The sequence below is a fragment of the Rhipicephalus sanguineus genome, chromosome 2, assembly GCF_013339695.2.
Source record: "Rhipicephalus sanguineus isolate Rsan-2018 chromosome 2, BIME_Rsan_1.4, whole genome shotgun sequence".
NCBI lineage: Eukaryota > Metazoa > Arthropoda > Arachnida > Ixodida > Ixodidae > Rhipicephalus > Rhipicephalus sanguineus.
The window spans coordinates 207,211,881-207,231,317 of NC_051177.1; the positions used below are offsets into that span (position 1 = coordinate 207,211,881).

A 19,437-nucleotide genomic window follows, 5' to 3' on the forward strand; every position below is an offset into this window, starting at 1 on the left:
AACTGGAAACTGTAAATTATTGATGGCCGTAATAAAGGGCACGTCTAGACTGGACAAGCGTATGCCCGGTGTATGCCCACCAGGGCCAGCGCTGCCATTCAGCGGCTTCACTTAATTGCTAAGGAGCCGTCTGAATTGTAGATATGTTACGGCGCAAAGAGGGGTCAATTCCACTGTTACTATTTTCAATGCTTCAGTATTTAGCACGCTAGCTGGAGCCCTCAGGAGACCAAAAAAAACATGGTTGATCCCTCCATCTCAGGAATCTGTATAACACAAAAGTGAAGCGTGTCTTCGCAGGAGTAGTTCATTGTTTATTGTACATTGATGTATGAGATCTATCTTGTAGAATGTCTGTTGGTGTTTGTCAGCTATAGCCCACGTTGACGCTTAGTGGCATATCTCCATCCAGATGATTAACGTTCATAGCTCGGTGATAGAATAGGACAGGTGCCAAACGCGCCGCTTCGGCAATGAACCACGTGTGTCACGAAATTGCTCGAGTTGCCGCCACTTCTCCGCAAGGCGGCAGCAGGGCTACTCTGGGCCGATTCATTCGCTCCGGCGTGTTTGAACGTACGTAGCAGGCGTGCGTCGCGAGCATTCAAACTGCATTTTTACCTCTCTGACTTTTCAGAAAGACCTTCGCGGTGTAGTGCTGTATACCAGAGAGGTCTTGAATAACACTGAAGAGTTGCCGTCGCTTAGAACAAGCTTTTCGCGCGAATTCGCGCTTGCACTGTGACTTCAGACACGTCGTTCAATCCTTGATTGTTTATTGTTTCATTTCTTGACTCTGCTGGATACAGACTGGCTCTGAAAGCCTTACGGTGACTAAAGCATCTTTGCACAAGGAATCACATTTGAAACAAAAATATTTTTCATATGTCCACGATAAAGTACATCTGTTTCTTCCCTCTGCAATATGGATAAGAAATTCTTTATTAAATTTACGAATATGCAGGAACAGCACTTCTTTCGAAAACGCACACACACACAAACGCACACACTCATATTAAACAATAGGTGACCGCGCGTAACAGTTCAGAAGATATGATAAATTAACGACGTCCATAAGCCCAGCTCTATATACAATAACGTGAAAACCAGATATGTTTTACTTTGGACATCCGCCGGTAGGAATTTCGATGCTTCCGAAAATAAAAAATAAAAAACAGGCGCGTCCGCTGCGATCGGCACTATGTGCCACTCTTATGAAGACTACCGCGCCGATTAAAAAGTTTTAAGCTCCATGAAGCTTGGTACACATACTTTTGTGGGCGAAGCTGGCAGACAGCCACGACAAGCTATTTAAAACACAAACAACGTTTTAAAGCCACGAAAATAGGTATAGTAACTAGGCCTTTATAGCATAACGAAAGCTTGCAACGCGCGTCTTTCGGCCAATAAACACGTCGCGAACCTAGCGGCGGCCGCGAGCAAGTCTAACAGTCGGGCGCCGCGCTTTCGGCGCTCGTTTGGCCGTTTGTTATGTTTTACCATCGTGGTCCACCTGGAAATTTCTACCAGAAAGTGCGCTCTTCTGGTATTTACGCGCAAACCCTAACTAACTACAGTGTAGCAATCAATGATCAAAGTATACCCTATTGACGATCACACAAGTTTCTGGGCGTCATAATATAGAGATACATATCATAGAGTCCTCACCTCTCGTACCTGAAGGAGCGGTTGACAGGCATTTGTCACCTCTTCAGGCTTTTCGCTGGAAAGACTTCGGGAATGTCGCCCAGTATTAGGGTAACCTACGCCTGTGCTCATGCATATACCACACAGAGTTCCAGGAACGCGAGAGGCAGAGCTCGTAGCTTGAGCCGTGAACGCGGGAAGGTGTTCACGGCTCACGGCTCAACCTAACCGCTGGCATCTCTCGCTGCGCCAAATCACTTCCCTGCACCAATGTCGCTTATTGCAGCAGTTTTACTAGGCGGTGCTATCCCACTCGAAGCAGTAGGCGGCGGAGAAACGCCGTTGGTGCATGTGGAAGCATGCACTACTCTGTCGATGAGTCGTCACGCTAACACGACGCGAAAGGAAAAGCACGTACTGCGTCGCCAACAAATCTACTGATTGCCTACGGTGCATTGCACAGACCGTATAGTTTCCTAAAATAACTACAATAATGCATTGAAAGCCTCCGTTGTGCCTAAACTACAGAAGCGCTCCCTCTCGGCACTCGTTACTGTCATGACGCAGTACTTCACTTCACCACTTCTCATGGCGACACCGCCCCGCAGACGAGCCTGATTGTGAGAGGAAGGTGTGAGTTATAAGGCGCTTCTAAAGCCTCGAGCATGGGCGTCGGTGGCGCAGTGGGTAGAGAACCGGGCACCTGTCGAAGCGGACCGAGAGGTCGTGGGTTCGATTCCCAGGTCATCGAATTTTACGAAACTTTTTTTTTATCATCTGTTCGTATTGTAGGCATCTATTATGCACTTCTTCCTCATCTCTTTATTATTGTAATCATCATCACGCGTTTGCCTTTCATCATCGTCGTCTTCGGGTGTGTGCTCTTGATCATCGTGGCCGTGGCGCTTGTTCACTCTCGACGTCGCGACCAAATAAACCTCGTTACGACTGAGACGTCATAGTATACTGTTACCGACATCACTTCCGTGACCAGGCACGTAGGCAAGGGGGGGGGGGGCCTTCCCCCCATCTGCCGAAATTCGTCCAGCCTTCTATATTCCCGGGCAACTTCTTTTTTCTTTTTGCCATAGAATGTCTTTCGAACAATTAGACCCTGCCCCCCCCCCCCAAAAAAAAAAAAAAAAATTCTGGCTACGTGCCTGTCCGTGACTGCAATGATGTCAGTGCAGTCTTGATGGACCACGGCATAAAACACTTTCGAGTAAAAACTTCCGAGTTAAAAGTTAGTGACGTCACCAAAGCTGCAACTCCGGCTGCTTCGTGGGCTGGTGTTAGCGGACGTCTCGGCGTAACCGTGTTCGACAAGATTACCGCCCGCGAACAGACAGCATTGTATTGGAACACACCATCACTTTCGGGTATCGGTGGCGCCAACCCACTCATGGTCCTCGTTGCAGCCTTAATCATCCCACTGGCCCTTATATGTCCCCGAGAATTTACACAGCGTACATTAATATAATCCCAGCTGCTGTCCTGCCTATATTGCTCGGCGGTAACAAGCGATTGTCGGCAAGATTAAATGTGTAAACAAAAGGGAAAAAAAAGAAATCACCGCACACTCCGAAGGTATGACCAACGAAGCTGCAGCACATCGCACAAGGTTCGACAAAGGCACTTGTATGTAACTTGATTACTTCGTGATGGTAGTGACGATAGCTTTGTAAATATTGTAATTACACTCATCGTTTGGGCTACAACTTTAGACATACTTTCATGTAAGTGTAAACAAAGAAGCGACCGTGGCGGCGCAGTTGAGCGTATTCAATTACTGTGGCACTTCAAACGAAACTTCGTTTGGACAAACTAGGTTAGGAATTTTTGTTTGGCTTTAACTATGTCCGCATTTTAGTTCACAGTAATGAGCACTTGGTTGGTGTCATGACGTCTAAACCATGCAAAGTGCGTTGTCACGAACGTCACTTCCAAATGGGGGGCATATTCTCAAGCATATACGACGTGTATTCTAAAGGCATGAAACATTTTGTCAGCAGGAATAAATTTATTGATTGGAATGCACAAAACTCTATTTCCCTTCAAAGTAGTCTTCCCAGCGCTCCCGCCATTGCTTAAAACATTTCTGGAATGCATATTTTACAAGGGTGATCAGCCTGGCCGTCGCTTTTCGCGCCGCACTGACGCCCGCTGATGTGCGGCCGTCGTTTAAGAAATTTAAGCACTGCTTTATCCGAGTGGTGTTCATGAGATTGTCTCCAAAAGCCTGTTGAATTTCGCAAGTTGTTTCCGCTCCAGTATCGACAAGGTTTTAGCAAAAGTTGAAGCAATATCGCTGGTTCTGCTGTTCCGTAATTTTACTATACTTGCATACGGGAATCTCAGAACTTCTAACTACACATGTTCAATCATGGGCTAGGCTGGTAGCGCCTGGAGCTTTCGGCGGGCGGAAAAAATGTCATGCATGAGCGTGAAGGTCCTTTCTATATCACCACTGAAGGGTGCTTTCCACGCTTCATTTGGTTATGTACGAAAAACGAAATACTCGATACCTTTTAACACATATCATGCACCATAATTTTTGCATTACGCGAGGGTATTATTATTATTATTATTATTATTATTATTATTATTATTATTATTATTATTATTATTATTATTATTATTATTATTATTGTGATGTCGTGATTTTTTTCTGATGGGTACTTTAAGTATGCTTCACGCATGCATCGGTTCGGCCCGCGATTGCATTTTCTTTGGAACAGGCTTCCACCTTTTACTAATAATGCCCAGTGTAGGAGGATAAGGTCTGACATTATATCGTAAATTATACGCAGACCGTCGCTACTTTGGTAGTCATATCAGAGGACAAGACTGATTCATCTTAAGAGCACGGGGACTTGTTTATGGCGCAGTTACTAGTTCTTTAATAGTGTGCCCGTGAGGACGTATAACCGGGCCACATGTCAGGAAGCCAATAACTTTGAATTTACGGCTTCGCCCTCACAAGTAAAACTGTACTACGAAAATAATTAAAGAGTACTTCCTGCTGAAATGTCGCGTAGGCGCAGCAATAATGCGGCGACGGATTACAACCTAAGGTGTATTCGCAGTTCGGCTGGAGACGCCTGTTCTCTCGTTCCTCCGCCGTGAGCGAGCCTGTGACGTTCAGTTTTCGAACTCGCTTTCTCTGTCCATAATTGCGTTGCTGTTGCCACTGCCTCTCAAATTCGTTAGCTTTTTTTTTTCTCCGGCGTGAACGGGCTGAGCCACCTCGGTGTCTGGCGTTCTTGGATTTCTCGCTGTCGTCTACGTCATATGTAGCAGTGCCACCACACTACCGCGAGGCAAGCACCGAGCGCGAGAGCGCGTTCCGGCAGTGGCGCCATCTTCATTTTATTGTTTAATTTTTTTCCGCATTTTTTCTGCGTAGGTTCTCGAGCCTGCCCAAACCCCTCCAGCGGGGAACGTATGACCTAGAGGAAAACAGCTTCCCTTCAAAGAAGTAGAGAGACCGCTGGAACGTAGAGCTTCGCGGTAAAAGAAGTAATGTTTAATCTACACGAGAACCATACCTCGGACCTCGAGCTATATAACTTGAAACTTCATTCAGCGAATGGATGACACCACTCGAATGATTTTCTTAAATCGGGAAGTTCGTAAAATCAAAAAGTGCTTTGTCTGCTTTTAGAGTCCCAAAATTGCGACGTGCGACTCCTGAATAGCATCGCGCTATTTTATTTGCCACTAACACAGGCCTGCGCGTGTGAAAACTTCGCGAGGGCAGCCCGGCTGTAGAGCCTTCCACGTTGTGCGTACCTCCCACGTCCTGGCGACACACGCGAGGTCGGCGGTCACGGCGAAGCTATGAAAACCTGCCAATATTCAAATACGGAGAAAACGAATGCAGTTATTGTGCGAGCAGGCATAGCAGGAATGATGCAGGGAGACGATTAGTGCCATCTCTCGCATGAACCATTAAATAGAGAAAGCAACCTTCCTGCTCCTGTGGGAGCATTTACAGGGACCACAAACTCAGGGTTGCCAGGTCAAAAAGACAAAATATAGCCAGAAAATTCGAAAAACCAGCACGAACGTAGCCAACTTGATAGCAAGGCAGCAACGGTAGCCAAAATTAGCCAGGCGTGCGTGAAAAGAACTTCGACGTTTTTATTTTAATGACTAATTGCAAAAGCAATTCAGTGAAAATGTAGAAGTTTGCAGCAGGAACACTTAAAAATCAGCATTGCTGAGATCCAAGCATAAATTGTTGGCTTTAGAAGTCATTTCGTGTAGGATGACCAAACCATTTCACTCTCTTCACGCGTCTTGGATGAATCTTAAAATGACTAGAAGTAACGGCAATAAAGATAAACATACGGCATGACTGCGCTGATAATCACAATTCCTGGAATTGAAGCACAAATTCTAGCCCCTCTCGCAATAATTTCTTGCGTGATGACGACTTCCGAGCAGTTAATATTCCATAGCACTCCATCGCACATCCGATTTCTAATGTCGATGAGTGCAGACCACCCTGGACGCGGAGCGTTTCCGATTCCGGTTTACTTCCAACTGCGGTTCAAAATCGCGTTCAGCAATAAGTGGTCTACAAAGTGACGCCCCACACAACGGCTTGCACTCAATCACAGCCACATATCCAAATGTATTTTCTGTTGTTTTTGTGCAGCAGGGCCGCTTGACTGACAGGTTATAAGCATTTTATTATCCCCACCATTGACCCTTACCCCCGCTTCGGTCACTGAGCCAGAACACTATTTCGTTGCGCTACAGTTTTTCAAATTTTCCCGTGTTATACTGGAAGACACCACTCCTGTTGCTTCGGCAATGGAAGTGGAGCCTGCAGAGTGCTGACGCGACGTCACAACGTCGGCAGGAGCCGGCGCCAAGAAGAGAAATTGCCCCCAGAGTCAAGCCGGCAGTGAGGACACCGTGCTGTACTCGCGCTCAAGTGGCGACCCTTCTGACGAAGAAGTCTTCGAAAGAGTTTCCCACCGAGAGGCAAAAAGTAGAAAAATCAGCGGACGGTCGTAATCAAGTAAGTAAGCTGTGATGCAAGAACGCAGGCCGTCAGCGCACACTATTCTATTTGTACCTGATACAAGTGCGGGCAATCTCAACCGGCTTAATCTGCAACGCATCTTTATGTCTCTCGAAGCTCTCATTCCAGGAGAGATAAAGGATATTCCAATCAATAAGCGGAAAAATATCCTTGCACTTGGTGTTTACAACCGAAGTGCACTCGACGCTATGATGAAAATGAAAACCCTCGGCGATGTTAACGTCGACTACGTCGTTTCACAGAGCACCGACACCACCGCTGAGGTTGTGTACGACATTGACGCATCAATTATCGACAGCGACTTGCCGATTTTGATCCAGCCAGCGACACATGGCGTTACCATACTACACACTCGACGCGTTGGCAGTTCGAATTGTGTGAGACTCATCTTCAAGGGTGACTCCCTACCATCCCATGTAAAGGTAGGCCTCTTTCGGCATGCGGTACGGCTCTTCATACCCAAGTCTTTGCAATTCAAACGATGTCAGAGGATCGGACACGTCAGCGCGGTATGTCGACATTCAGCAGTATGCCCACGGTGTTCCGAGTCACACGACTCTGACACGTGCCGTGCAACAGAGCTGAAGTGCCCCAATTGTCAGGGTCCTCACGCTGCATCCTCGAAAGAGTGACCGCTGCTAAAGAAGGAGCAGCAGATCTTGAGGAAGATGGTCCGTGACGGATCATCACAGAGATATGCTGCCACCACCATAAGGCGTCGACGTCCCCGTAAACGAAGGTCATCGTCCTGCGTAAGGGAGAGGGCACGTTCTGCAGCGACTTCTTCCACCCATCCGGATCCTCCTCCTCCAACAAACCCAAATATGGACAAGACCATCCGTGTAAAAAGCGCTTATGCCGCCGCGGCTTCGTCAGGTGAGGTATGGCCAGCACTACCGCAGACATGTCAATCATCAGAGCAACAGCAGGGCCCTCTAAACTCAAATGTCGCGGCTGGTGACGAGATGCGAGAGAGACTCACAAGTGATCACCATGCTAAGGTCTCTCACGAATGTCATGCGCCAACTATTGACGAACGTGAACTCTCCGGCTGTTCGCAGCGCTCTACAGGTACTGGACGCTCTGCCCCCAGTGCTTGAGACCATCGTTTGAAGCCATGGCCCACTCATTGGTGTGTTTCCGCAGTGAAGTCAAGAAAGCCTCTCTTTTTCAACGGAATGGCCGAGGCCTTAAACCGAGAATATCTGACTTTAGGGTCCTCGTCTTCAAGAATCAGCTCCCGATTCTCGTAATTGGTGAACCGAACTTTTAGACCATTCTCCGCATATATGGATATGAGTTATTGTCATCGACCTGCGGGGAACGAAGCATGGTTGTTGTATATATTAGATGTGAACTTACATACGTGGAACACCCAGTGCCACCTGACAATGGCAACCAGTACATTTGCTTAATAGTGAAAACGAAGCAGCTTACCTTCACTATTGTTGCTGTATATATTTGTCCTTCAAGTCGCTTTGATTTCAACCGCCTGCATAACGTGTTAACATCAACGCCTGGTCCCTGGATTCTCACTGGAGATCTTAATGCCCATCATCCACTATGGGGCAGCGTAAATATGGATTCTAGGGGAAGAAGATTAGCATTATTTGCGACACAGCACAATCTATGCTGCCTCAACGATGGTAGTCCGACATATCTGCGGGGAACTACATACACCAGCTGCTTGGACTTGACCATGGTCTCTTGACGTCTGGAAAAACACGTCAAATGGTTCGCTGATACCGAATCTCATGGAAGTGACCATCTTCCTACTCATCTGAGAATAAAGGGATTATCCAAGGGCACCTCTACCGCTCTTCGACGAACTACTGACTGGTCGGCGTTCCGGCTGCACATGGAGGAAATCTGTGAAGGTACGATTCCATCAGGTTTTGACAATGAGATTCGCAACGCCATAAAAGAGGCTACGCGCACCTTTCAGCTTTCTTGAATTGCAATGAATTTGAAGCCGAATTACAGCGCCTACGGGTGATTCGCAGGCGCGAGGATAGAAGATACAGACGAACCATATCAATACACGACCTCAGAGAGGCAAGACGGATGCAAAAGAAGATTGAGCGCCGTATTGACGCACTTCAATCTAAAAGATGGAACCTATTCTGTGAGTCCTTGGATCCACGTCAGCGTTTGTCTAAAATATGGAGAACCGTTCGCGCACTTCGTGATCTACCGCATCAGCGTTTCCCTTTCAAGTCTCTCGCTTTGAAGTAGGGTCGAAGAGAGATTGAGGTGGCTGGACAATTCTGCGCGAAACTGATAGGCACTCAGGCTACATGTGCACCTATACAATGCGTCACTCCTCCGTCTCGGGACTTCCGCATGGACCTCATGTACTCATTGGAGGAGCTTGAAGCGGCACTGGCAAGCTGCAAGCGCTCATCATCTCCGGGGCATGACGATGTGACTTATACAGCGCTCGGAAACCTTGGGGAGAAGGCGCGGCACGTGCTTCTAAATATGTACAACGAGTCCCGGAGGAAGGGTTTGGTTTCGACAGAATGGAAGTGCCGCCGCTTGGTTCCGCTTCTTAAACCTGGCAAACCGCCGTTAGATCTGTCATCATACCGACCCATTGTTCTAGCCAGCTGCATTTGGAAGGTTATGGAAAGGTTGGTGCTGACACGCTTGGGGTGGTACCTGGAATGGTACAACGTTTCCTAGACTCTATGGCAGGCTTGCGACGTGGGCGTTCCTCCATTGACAACGTGATTGACTTAGTCACGTTTTTCCAACATCAGAAACGCCTGAAACGCCTCACAGCAGCATTGTTTCTCGATATAAAAGGCGCCTACGACAATGTGACGCATGGCGCAATAATAGACGCGAATGTAGTACTCGAATGTTCGGCCGCCAATTCCGACTTCAGTCGGAATTGGCGGCCGAACGTTCGAGTGGATACGCAGCTATTTGACTACCAGTAGACGTTTTTTCATGGTCACTGAGGAAGATGTCACATCTTGCCATCAAACAGGATGTGAAGCCCGGCACTATTCAACCTCGTGCTCGTTGGCCTCACAAAATGTTTGCCCAATACAGTCCATGTGTCTATATGTGCAGACGACATCTGCATCTGGGCATCTGCAGTGACACGCCTACAAATACGAGCCCGGATACAAAAGGCAGCTACGCTGACCGCGTTGTACTTGAAAAATCAAAGTCTAGAACTGTCACCGGAGAAGTGCTGTCTTGGCGCGTTTATACGCAAGACAATGCGGCAGTACACAATAACGATCAATGAGCAAGAAGTGATCATCGACCGCGATTTATCATGGACGCCACACGTTCTGTACTTGAAGAGACGGCTGACGACCATAGCGCGTCTTCTCAATTTACTGGGTGAAAGGCGTGGGGCACATAGTACGGTCTATGCTGTAAATCTACAATGCCTTATTTCTCGGTTTTGTGAGATACAGTCTTCCTGTGATGGGAAATACCTGCTAAACACATTTGCATGCACTCCAGGGCCTGCAAGCTCAAGCTCGAAGGACATGCCTCGGTCTTCCGAAATGTCGTCATTGTCGAAACAATCGTCATTGCAGGAGACCATCTTGTGTCAACACACGTAACAACTAATACCCTCAGGGCGCATATTCGACGCCTTGCCCGGGTACCTTCGCACCATCTCGCATCTTTACCTGCAAAAAGGCCGCATACAACATTCAGCCACATTATTGCTGCCCATAGTACTTCTTTGCCATCGAACTATGCGCCTGCAGCAAGACCGTCCTCGCCTATATGGTGCTTACATCGACCCGAAGTGCGCCTTAACATACCTGGAGTAACGAAGAAAAGAATAATGTCATCGGTTGCCCTTAAGCAGGCTGCACTACTGTACACACATGAGGTGTACAGTGCTCACACCCATATTCACATTGATGGTTTAGTTATGCCTACTAGCTCAACCGCCGCCGTAATTCTTCCTGCAAGATCTATCACAATACAGATCAAAATCTTTGACGCAAGTCAACTACAGCTGCTGACCTAGTGGCCCTCCGTGCTGCTCTTGAATTTGTCATGGAGCAGACATCTAATTCGTGGTCTATCTTCTGCGATAACAAAGCAGCCTTCCAAAGTGTACCCTCCGCTTTACGTCATGGCTCACATGATCAGCTCGTCGCGGAAATCAGGCAAATCCACCATGAAGCAATAGAAAAAGGGCACCGAATAGTATTACAGTGGCTGTCTAGTCACTGCGGCATTCAGGGAAATGACCAAGTGGACGCAGCTGCCCGATCCGCTCATGACGGTGTCAGCGGTATCACCATTCCCCTGTCAAGATCGGACGCCGCAAGAGAACTTCGTGTGCTCGCTCGTCATATAACGTTGCACTTGTGGAAGTTATCATCGACACATACAATTGCACGGCTGCATGCCTTGGACCCTGATCTTGAATTACGCATGCCGTCCACCTTATCACGACGTGACTCTACCCTGCTGGTCCGTCTATGGCTTGGAGTGGTCTTCTCAAATGCCTATTCGTATATTATTGGAGTGGCTGAGAGCCCGTCATGTGAACTCTGCGGGTGCAGCGACACAGTCGCGCACCTTCTCTGTGAGTGAACCCGCTTTAACTCCGAAAGAGCGGCCCTCTCAGCCGCATTACGCCAGCTGGACAACCGCCCTCTCACGGAGAACAAGTTCCTAGGGTCCTGGCCTACCCGGTCTTCAGCAAGAGCCGCTCTGAAGGCGTTGTTGCGGTTTCTACAAGCAACCGTACTCAATGTGAAACTGTGACTGTTGGCACAAAATATTGCTATGTAGTACTTGGCCTACGGTCATGACTGGTTTTTTGTTGTTGTATTTTGTCGCGTGCTGTCGTCACATCTCTTCTTCTTCTTCTTTTTTACTTTTTATATCCCCTTTCCCCTTCCCACGAGCAGGAAAGCAAACCGGAGAAGTTCTTCTGGTTAACCTCCCTGTCTTTCCTTTCTCTGTCTTCTCCTCTTCAGTCACTAAACCATCCTTTTCATTAGAGTTCACTGTGTTATCAAAGTGCAAAATGCAATTTTCGGAGCTGGAAACACGCTTTGGCTGCCATGTTTCGGCACCACATACTCGAACTACAGCCCCTGTGACGTCAACAGATATCGATAATTTGGGCCCTAACTGAGGGATAGGGAAAGTAGCCAAAAAGTATCCAAGGCGGTTTTTCTGCCGCCACCGGCCTACAAATGTAGCCAAACCTGACAACCCTGATTACAAACCACCGCCGGCCCTCGCCCCATTTTGTACACAAAAACGCCGCTGACTGGTACGTCCGTTGTTCCGTTGCAGTCTCGTCAGAAATAAACTAGGGTGTGAGCATGTCTCACGTTACAGCGCAAGCCCGAAAATAAACCGTGTGCTAAATCGGTCATAATGCCATGATAACTTCGGTAATTTGGGCTCATGGCGACATTAAACCCTGTGGGTACCTGCCGGGTAATAGAAGTTTCTTCGTTAGACTGCTAAATTTGTAAAATCGGGTTTCGGTAGACCGAGCTTTAACTTATATGCAATGAAGCAAGGGGATTGCGTGCAGTGGGAAAAATTATTTCGCAGTGCGGCAAGAATAAAGCAAGAGAACAGATTTTTGGCCTAGTTGGTTTGTTGTGTTCACTGAAGCCACAGCGCTGAAAAGACAAGGACCGAGGAAGAGGACAGGGATGTCCTCTCCTCTTCCGCGGTGCCTGTCTTTTTATCGCTATGGCTTCCATGAAGAATAAAGCATTTGGCGATATTTGAATATCCGGTAGATTTAGGAACCTAACGCTTACTGTGCTTGGATGATGTTGGGGACATCGTGGCTTACTGAGAAAGCGAGGGCACTCTGAATGTATTGGTGACTGCATTACTCCCTCCTTCTTACTCTCCTAGCACCCACCATTGGCGCTCTCGCTGTTGAGAGGGCCGATTGTTGCGTTGGGATTGCTGAGAACTCAATAAATCACCACAAAGCAACAGACCCTAACGGGGTATTTTTCTTGTGCCCAGAGAGGAACACGAGTGAGCATGTCGACCCCAAGTACGTCTGGCCGTTCGTTCGATCATGCATGATGAAGCCCACGCCCCGAATGCCGGGCAAAGAAGACGTGCTCATGGAACCACTTTCAAAGGTGAGTGAGTAAACTAGTAGGTTCCTGGAACTCGGGTATCTACCTCTCCCTATAGGTAAATAAAGCAAGGAGATTATACCACGAACCTGGTTGTAGCAAATACTGTGTCGATTACGACAACGCTTAATTCGAAGTTCAGATGAAGTTAGGCGGCGCAGGCGATACTGGCCGACACTAGACCGCACTATAGGCGCGGGAGTCACACTCTAAGCTTAAATACCTTTTCATTTCCCTAGTTGTCTGAATGAGGCAAGGACAGGTGCTGTTGATGATCCACTCAATGCTAAGCGAATTGTCCACTATTTCTCTCGGCAGGCCTTCGCCGCACCGCTCTTCAATCAGGGGAGCTGGAAATGAGTGTCGTCCTCTCTGCTGCCTGATGATGTTGTGATGAGTAGCGTAAATGAAGAAAAAAAGAAAACATGGTTGATCCCTTCGTCATAGGAATCGGTAAAACACCAAAGTGAAACGTGTTTTCACAAAAGTAGTTGCATGTTTATTATGCATTGATATACGAGAGCTTGCACAATGTCGATTGGTGCTTGGCAGCTACAGCACTGCTTGATGTTGACGCACCCCCGCTGACGCCTTGTGGCACATCTACATCCCGAGGACTTACATCTATGAACATGATTATACCTTTGTGGTAACTGTAGCAGTTAACATACACCTGTGCATAGCATATGGTGAATCCCGCGCACAGATGGCTTCAACATGCACATAAGAAACACTAGCTCGGCATGCACTCTTTCAAAGCGTCGTCATTTGAGCTGAGAAGTGGGAACGTGCGCGCTCCCTAGTAGTCGGTGCCAGTGCACTTGAAGCTGTAGGCAGCAGAGAAACACTGCTAGTGCCTTAGGAAGCGGCCCTACGTTGGCGAGGAGGCGTCACACACCCAGCGTTCGCTCGTTTGCCTTGAAGGTAACGCGGGTTCAGAGGGCTTCAGAAAAAATGCTGTCGTTTGTTTATATAGCAAGGATGCAAACTGGAGGGTTGTTCTTTGAAATTAGCAGCCATTTTCTCGAACAGAAAGAACGTGTTGGCAAGTAAATAAAAAATAGTGCAGTCCATATGAATTTTGCTAGCGAAGAAACAGTCAACAGTGTTACTGCGTTGACAGTTATTCCATTTGTTTTACGTTTATTTAATTTCGGCACCGAAGCCATACCTGGGCTTATATTTGTTTACGCATAGCTCTCAAACGTTAAAACCGTAGTATGAATAATATAAAAATATAAACAAAACAAAAATGCCTGGGTTATTAGGTGGCGATGTTGACTAACCAATATGTCCGAATCTCACAAAAACAGCGATTCCCTATGCACGCCGCGTTGTAAAGCACGGCACGCTTTCCGCGCACATTTGGGAAAATTGCTCCAAGGACCGGTATGGCCACACACACGCTTACGTAATGTCAACCGCACGTAAAATCAAAACGCAACATCGTGTTTTCGAAAAGTACGGTAATGCTGCTGAAGACTGCGTAGCTAGCCTGCGCTTGCGATCCGTTAAACTGGTAAAGTGTTTGGAGCAGGTACATTAAACAGACGCTAAACGGCTGTGTGCTGTAAAACGAGTACTCAACTCACAAGCACGGCAAGTAGTAGTGAGCTCCCAGCAATCTCACTTCACATGAGCGATCCAATGTTTTAAGCAAATTATAAGCGAATTATAAGCAAATGTAATGTACGGTAAAGCGGCGTCCCAGTCACGGTGATCGTCGGAAACGTACATGGCAAGCATGTGAGTTAGAGCGCGGTTCAGGCGTTCGGTGAGCCCATTCGTTTGAGGGTGGTACGCTGTAGCGATCTTGTGTTCGGTAGAACAGGAGTGGAGCAGGTAATCGACGACCTTCGATAAAAAGTAACGGCCTCGATTCATTAGTAACTGGCGAGGGGCGCCGTGGTGTAGGATGACGTCGTTGAGTAAGAAGTCGGCGACATCTGTAGCGCAGCTGGTCGGTATCGCTCGCGCAATGGCGTATCTTGTGGCATAATCTGTTGCGACGGCAATCCACTTGTTTCCTTTGGTAGAAATAGGGAAGGGGCCAAGTAGGTCGAGGCCCACACGGAAGAATGGCTCTGTAAGGATTTCAATAGGCTGAAGCAAACCAGCGGGAGGCAAGGCAGGCGTCTTCCGGCGCTGGCACAGGTCACAAGAAGCAACATAGCGACGCACAGAGCGATAGAGACCGGGCCAGAAGAAGCGGCGCCGCACGCGATCGTAAGTACGAGTGATGTCCATATGTTCAGCCGTAGGAGCGTCGTGAAGTTCCTGGAGCACGGCCAGTCGCAGATGCTTGGGAACGACTAGTAGCAGCTCAGGGCCACGGGAATGAACGTTGTGGCGGTATAAAATTCCATCACGCAAGGCGAACATCTCAAGAGAAGGGTCGATGGGCGCGTAGCTCAGGCGGTCCATAAGGTTCTGAAGAGCAGGGTCCTGTCGTTGCTCGTCGCCGATGTTGAGAAAGCCTGATAGGGATAGAGTGCAGATGTCCACGTCCGGCATCGGTGTCGTCCGGTTGATCGACGGGATTGCGAGAAAGGCAGTCAGCGTCGTTGTGCATGCGTCCAGATTTATGGACTATAGAGAGGTCATACTCTTGCAGACGCAATGCCCAACGTGCAAGTCGTCCAGTTGGGTCCTTCAAAGAGGAGAGCCGACAGAGTGCGTGATGATCAGTTACAAAGCGGAAGGTACGACCAAACAAGTACGGTCGAAATTTCGCGACAGCCCAAACGAGCGCAAGACATTCTCGCTCACTTATCGAGTAATTACGTTCAGCCGTGGATAGAAGGCGGCTCACGTAAGCGATGACACGGTCGTGGCCCTGTTGATGCTGAGCGAGGACAGCGCCGATACCATGACCACTCGCGTCAGTGCGTACTTCAGTGGGCGCGGAAGGGTCAAAGTGCGAGAGAATCGGGGAACTCGTAAGCCGCTCAATAAGGGTACAGAATGCTTGCTCTTGGTGTGGTCCCTAGAAGAAAGAAGTATCCTTCTTAAGAAGGTGGGTCAGAGGACGAGCGATGCCGGCAAATTTTTTTACAAAGCGACGGCAGAGCATAAGCCCAGAAAACTGCGGACATCTTTCGTCGAAGAAGGAATAGGAAAATTTCGCACTGCGCGAACTTTCTCTGGACCGGGTTGGATTCCAGCAGCGTTTACGAGATGTCCGAGCACGGTAATTTCGCGGCGACCGAAATGGCATTTAGACGAATTCAGCTGAAGGCGAGCAGAGAGAAACACAGAGAGGATAGTTCTGAGGCGCTGCAGGTGGCTTTCAAAAGTCGACGAAAAGACGGTCACATCGTCGAGGTAACAGAGGCACGTTCACCACTTCAAACCACGCAAAAGAGAGCCCATCATGCGCTCGAATGTAGCTGGCGCATTGCACAATCCAAAAGGCATGACTTTGAACTGGTATAAACCATCTGGTGTCACGAAGGCGGTTTTTTCGCGGTCCATCTCATCAACACTAATCTGCCAATAGCCTGAACGGAGATCAATGGAAGAAAAATAGTTGGAGCCATGAAGGCAGTCAAGGGCCTCGTCGATGCGGGGCAGTGGATACACATCTTTTTTTGTTATCCGGTTCCAGGAGTTGTCCTTTTTTTTTTACTAAGACAACCGGAGATGCCCACGGTCTACTCGATGGTTCAATTGTGTGCTTGTCCATCATCTTGTCGGCCTCTTTTTGTATGATGGCCCTTTCCGCAGCGGAGACGCGATATGGTCTCCTACGAATGCGGCTCGCGTCACCGGTGTTGATGCGATGGGTGACAACAGATGTCTGTCCGAGAGGGCGGTCGTTCAAGTCAAAGATGTCACGATAAGATGACAGCAGGTGACGAAGAGCTGTTGTTTGTTCTACAGGAAGATTAGGAGCAATCATCTTACAAATGTTGTCCCCAGTCGACGAGGCCGAAGTAATAGGCGACAAAGGTGGGCTGGTACTGGAGAGGGATTCAGGGTCTAAAGAAGAGATCTCACATTCTCCCAAAAGGGTGATATGCGCCATGGCGATGCCATGTGGAAGCACGTGCGTTAAACATCCAAAATTGACGCAAGGGACGCAAGCCCGATTCTCGATTATTTGGATTATGGTGCTTGGCAGGGCAATATTTCCCTTCAAGGCCACGCCGGTGAGCGGCGACACGACATAATCCGCCATCTAAACGGGAGGACAGGGCGTCAGGGAGAACAGCTGTAGCAACTTGTGGGGACAGCCGAACGAACTCTGCAGAAAGTAAACGGGGTGATGCACAATTTGCGGCGTCGCCAGAGAACGGCAGATCCAGCTGTACAACTCCTTCGGAACAGTAAATTTGGGCTCAGTGCTTCGAAAGAAAGTCTATGCCCAGAATGAGGTCTTGCGGGCATTGCTCCAGCACAATAAATAAAACAATGGCGTAGTGGCCACCAACGGTAACACGTGCTGTGCACATTTCAATAACATCTGCAGTGCCCCCATCGGCGACCCGTATTGTGCTCATCGCGGCGGGTGTCAAAACCTTCCTGAGCCTTCGGCGGAGAGCAGAACTCATAACCGAAATCTGCGCCCCCGTGTCGATACGAGATGTGACATGACCACCGTCAACTTTCACGTCAAGTAGGTTTCTGCAGGTAGGCAGGTTTGGTAGAGCATTTGAAGGCCGGGTCTTAGTTGCAGCGTCACCTCCGGGAGCTGCGCCGCCTAGTTTCCCGAACTGAAGCGGCCGGTTGTAGATGGGGACGAGGAGCGGTGAATGAGAGGTGAACGTGAGCGACGACCGTGCGGAGACGGGGAGCGGCTGGACCTTGGCGGGACACTGTCGACGTTGATACTCCGATTCGGCGCGTAGGGCGAGAAAGTATGACTGTCCGACGGCTGGTAACGACTAGGAGACGACCACCGAGGAGGTGACGACAAGCGACTGCGGCAGTGACGGGCAATGTGTCCAATACGAGAACAATTAAAGCAGATAGGTCGATCGTCCACGGTGCGCCACTCGGCTGGGTTGCGGCGAGGAGGAAGAAAACTTTGCGTCTGGCTGCGAGGGGCCGGGTGAACTTGGTAAGTGTTCGTGTGACGGACCGAGCAGAGTGATGGCATGCCCAAACTTGCGATTTCTTCCCGAACGACAGCCTGTATGAGGGAGATGAAGGGCATGTTGTCCCATGAAGGGCATGTTGATGAAGGGCATGTTGACAAATGAAGGGCATGTTGATGAAGGGCATGGCCTCAAGCTCAGGTCGAAGAAGGCGCGTTATTTCTTCAGGTGCTGCCGGTTGGGCGAGCCGTGGTGGGTCTTGGCATGAAGAGATCGCGGCGGTATTCGGCAATCTGTCGTACGCATAAACATCTCCACGTCCCTTTGCCTGTTGAAAGCGACGTCCCTTTGCCGACACTGCTTGATGAGTTCATCCACCGTAGAGCAATCTTTGCAAATTAGGAGGTTAAAGGCATCGTCGGCAATACCTTTTAATGTGTGCCCGATCTTGTCTGCCTCGGTCATGCTGTCGTCAGCTTTGCGGCAGAGAGACAGGACATCTTGTATGTACACGACGTAGGACTCTGTTGACGTCCGAGCACGGCCCGCTAGTTCTTTCTTGGCGGCCAGCTGACGACCGACCGGTCTGCCAAACAGATCTCGCATTTTCTCTTTACACACATCCCAACTCGTTAGGTCAGCTTCATGAGTGTCATACCATGGCCGCGCAGTTTCCTGAAGATAAAATATCAGGTTCGCTAGCATGAGGGTCGGGTCCCACCTGTAGCTGTCACTCAGTCTCTCGTACAGTGTTAGCCACTCCTTGACGTCAGTCTTATCCTTGCCACAAAATGGCCCAGGGTCTCGCGGATGGGTGAGGAAGACTGCCGGCACGGACGTTGACGGTGGGTGTGCCATCGTCGCGGCAGGCAGGTGACGTCCGCTGCAAAGTTCCGTACTGGTACCCCGCACGTCCACCAAATATGTCGCACGAAGAAAGCAGGCACACGAGTGTAGAGATGGTGTATTTACAACAAATATAGCTGGTGCCCAAGCGGCGGTAAGAGGCGTCGTCGTCCTCTAATCTGCGCCAGCTTCCTCGTTCTTTTCACCGCCACAATATATATATACATATTTTTTATTATTTCAAAGTACCTTAGAGGCCCGATGGGGGGCATTGAGTAAGGGGGGCAATACATATATACACTTCAAACAGGAAAAAAGATACAACAGAAACAATTCCAAAATAATAAGTCAAACAACAAGCGTCAACATGTACAAAAGTTCCACATGTACAAAACAGCAAGCATCAACATGTACAAACGTTCAACATGCACTATAGATTCACGCATGGATGTGGCAATCGCAAAAACGGACCAATACGGACCAATGACTTATGATACGGCATCTACTTGCTGAGGTTTTTGAAGTGGCTTGATAGGATATGACGGAATGTGTCAAAGTTTGTCTGGGATGCAATGTCGTCAGGCAAACTGTTCCACAGACGGATAGCACGTGGAAGTGCAGACTAATTGGACGCGTTTGTTGAGCCATATACACGGGAATAGCTAAGATGATTGTGTAGTCTACGTGAAGTGAGATATGGTTTTTGCAGACCAGTAACGGTGATTCGGGACGA

The 19,437-nt window shown here is 48.7% G+C and overlaps 1 protein-coding gene across 1 annotated transcript in view; it reads left to right on the forward strand.

Moving 5' to 3' along the window:
- Positions 1-13,070, forward strand: part of LOC119382199 (sodium-coupled monocarboxylate transporter 1) — a 193,560-nt gene extending 180,490 nt beyond the window's left edge. The window contains exons 15-16 of the mRNA XM_037649915.1: positions 12,701-12,822; positions 13,059-13,070. Of these exons, the coding sequence (XP_037505843.1) occupies positions 12,701-12,822; positions 13,059-13,070 (134 nt within the window). The remainder of the gene's footprint in view (positions 1-12,700; positions 12,823-13,058) is intronic.
- The last annotated feature ends 6,367 nt before the right edge of the window (positions 13,071-19,437 follow it).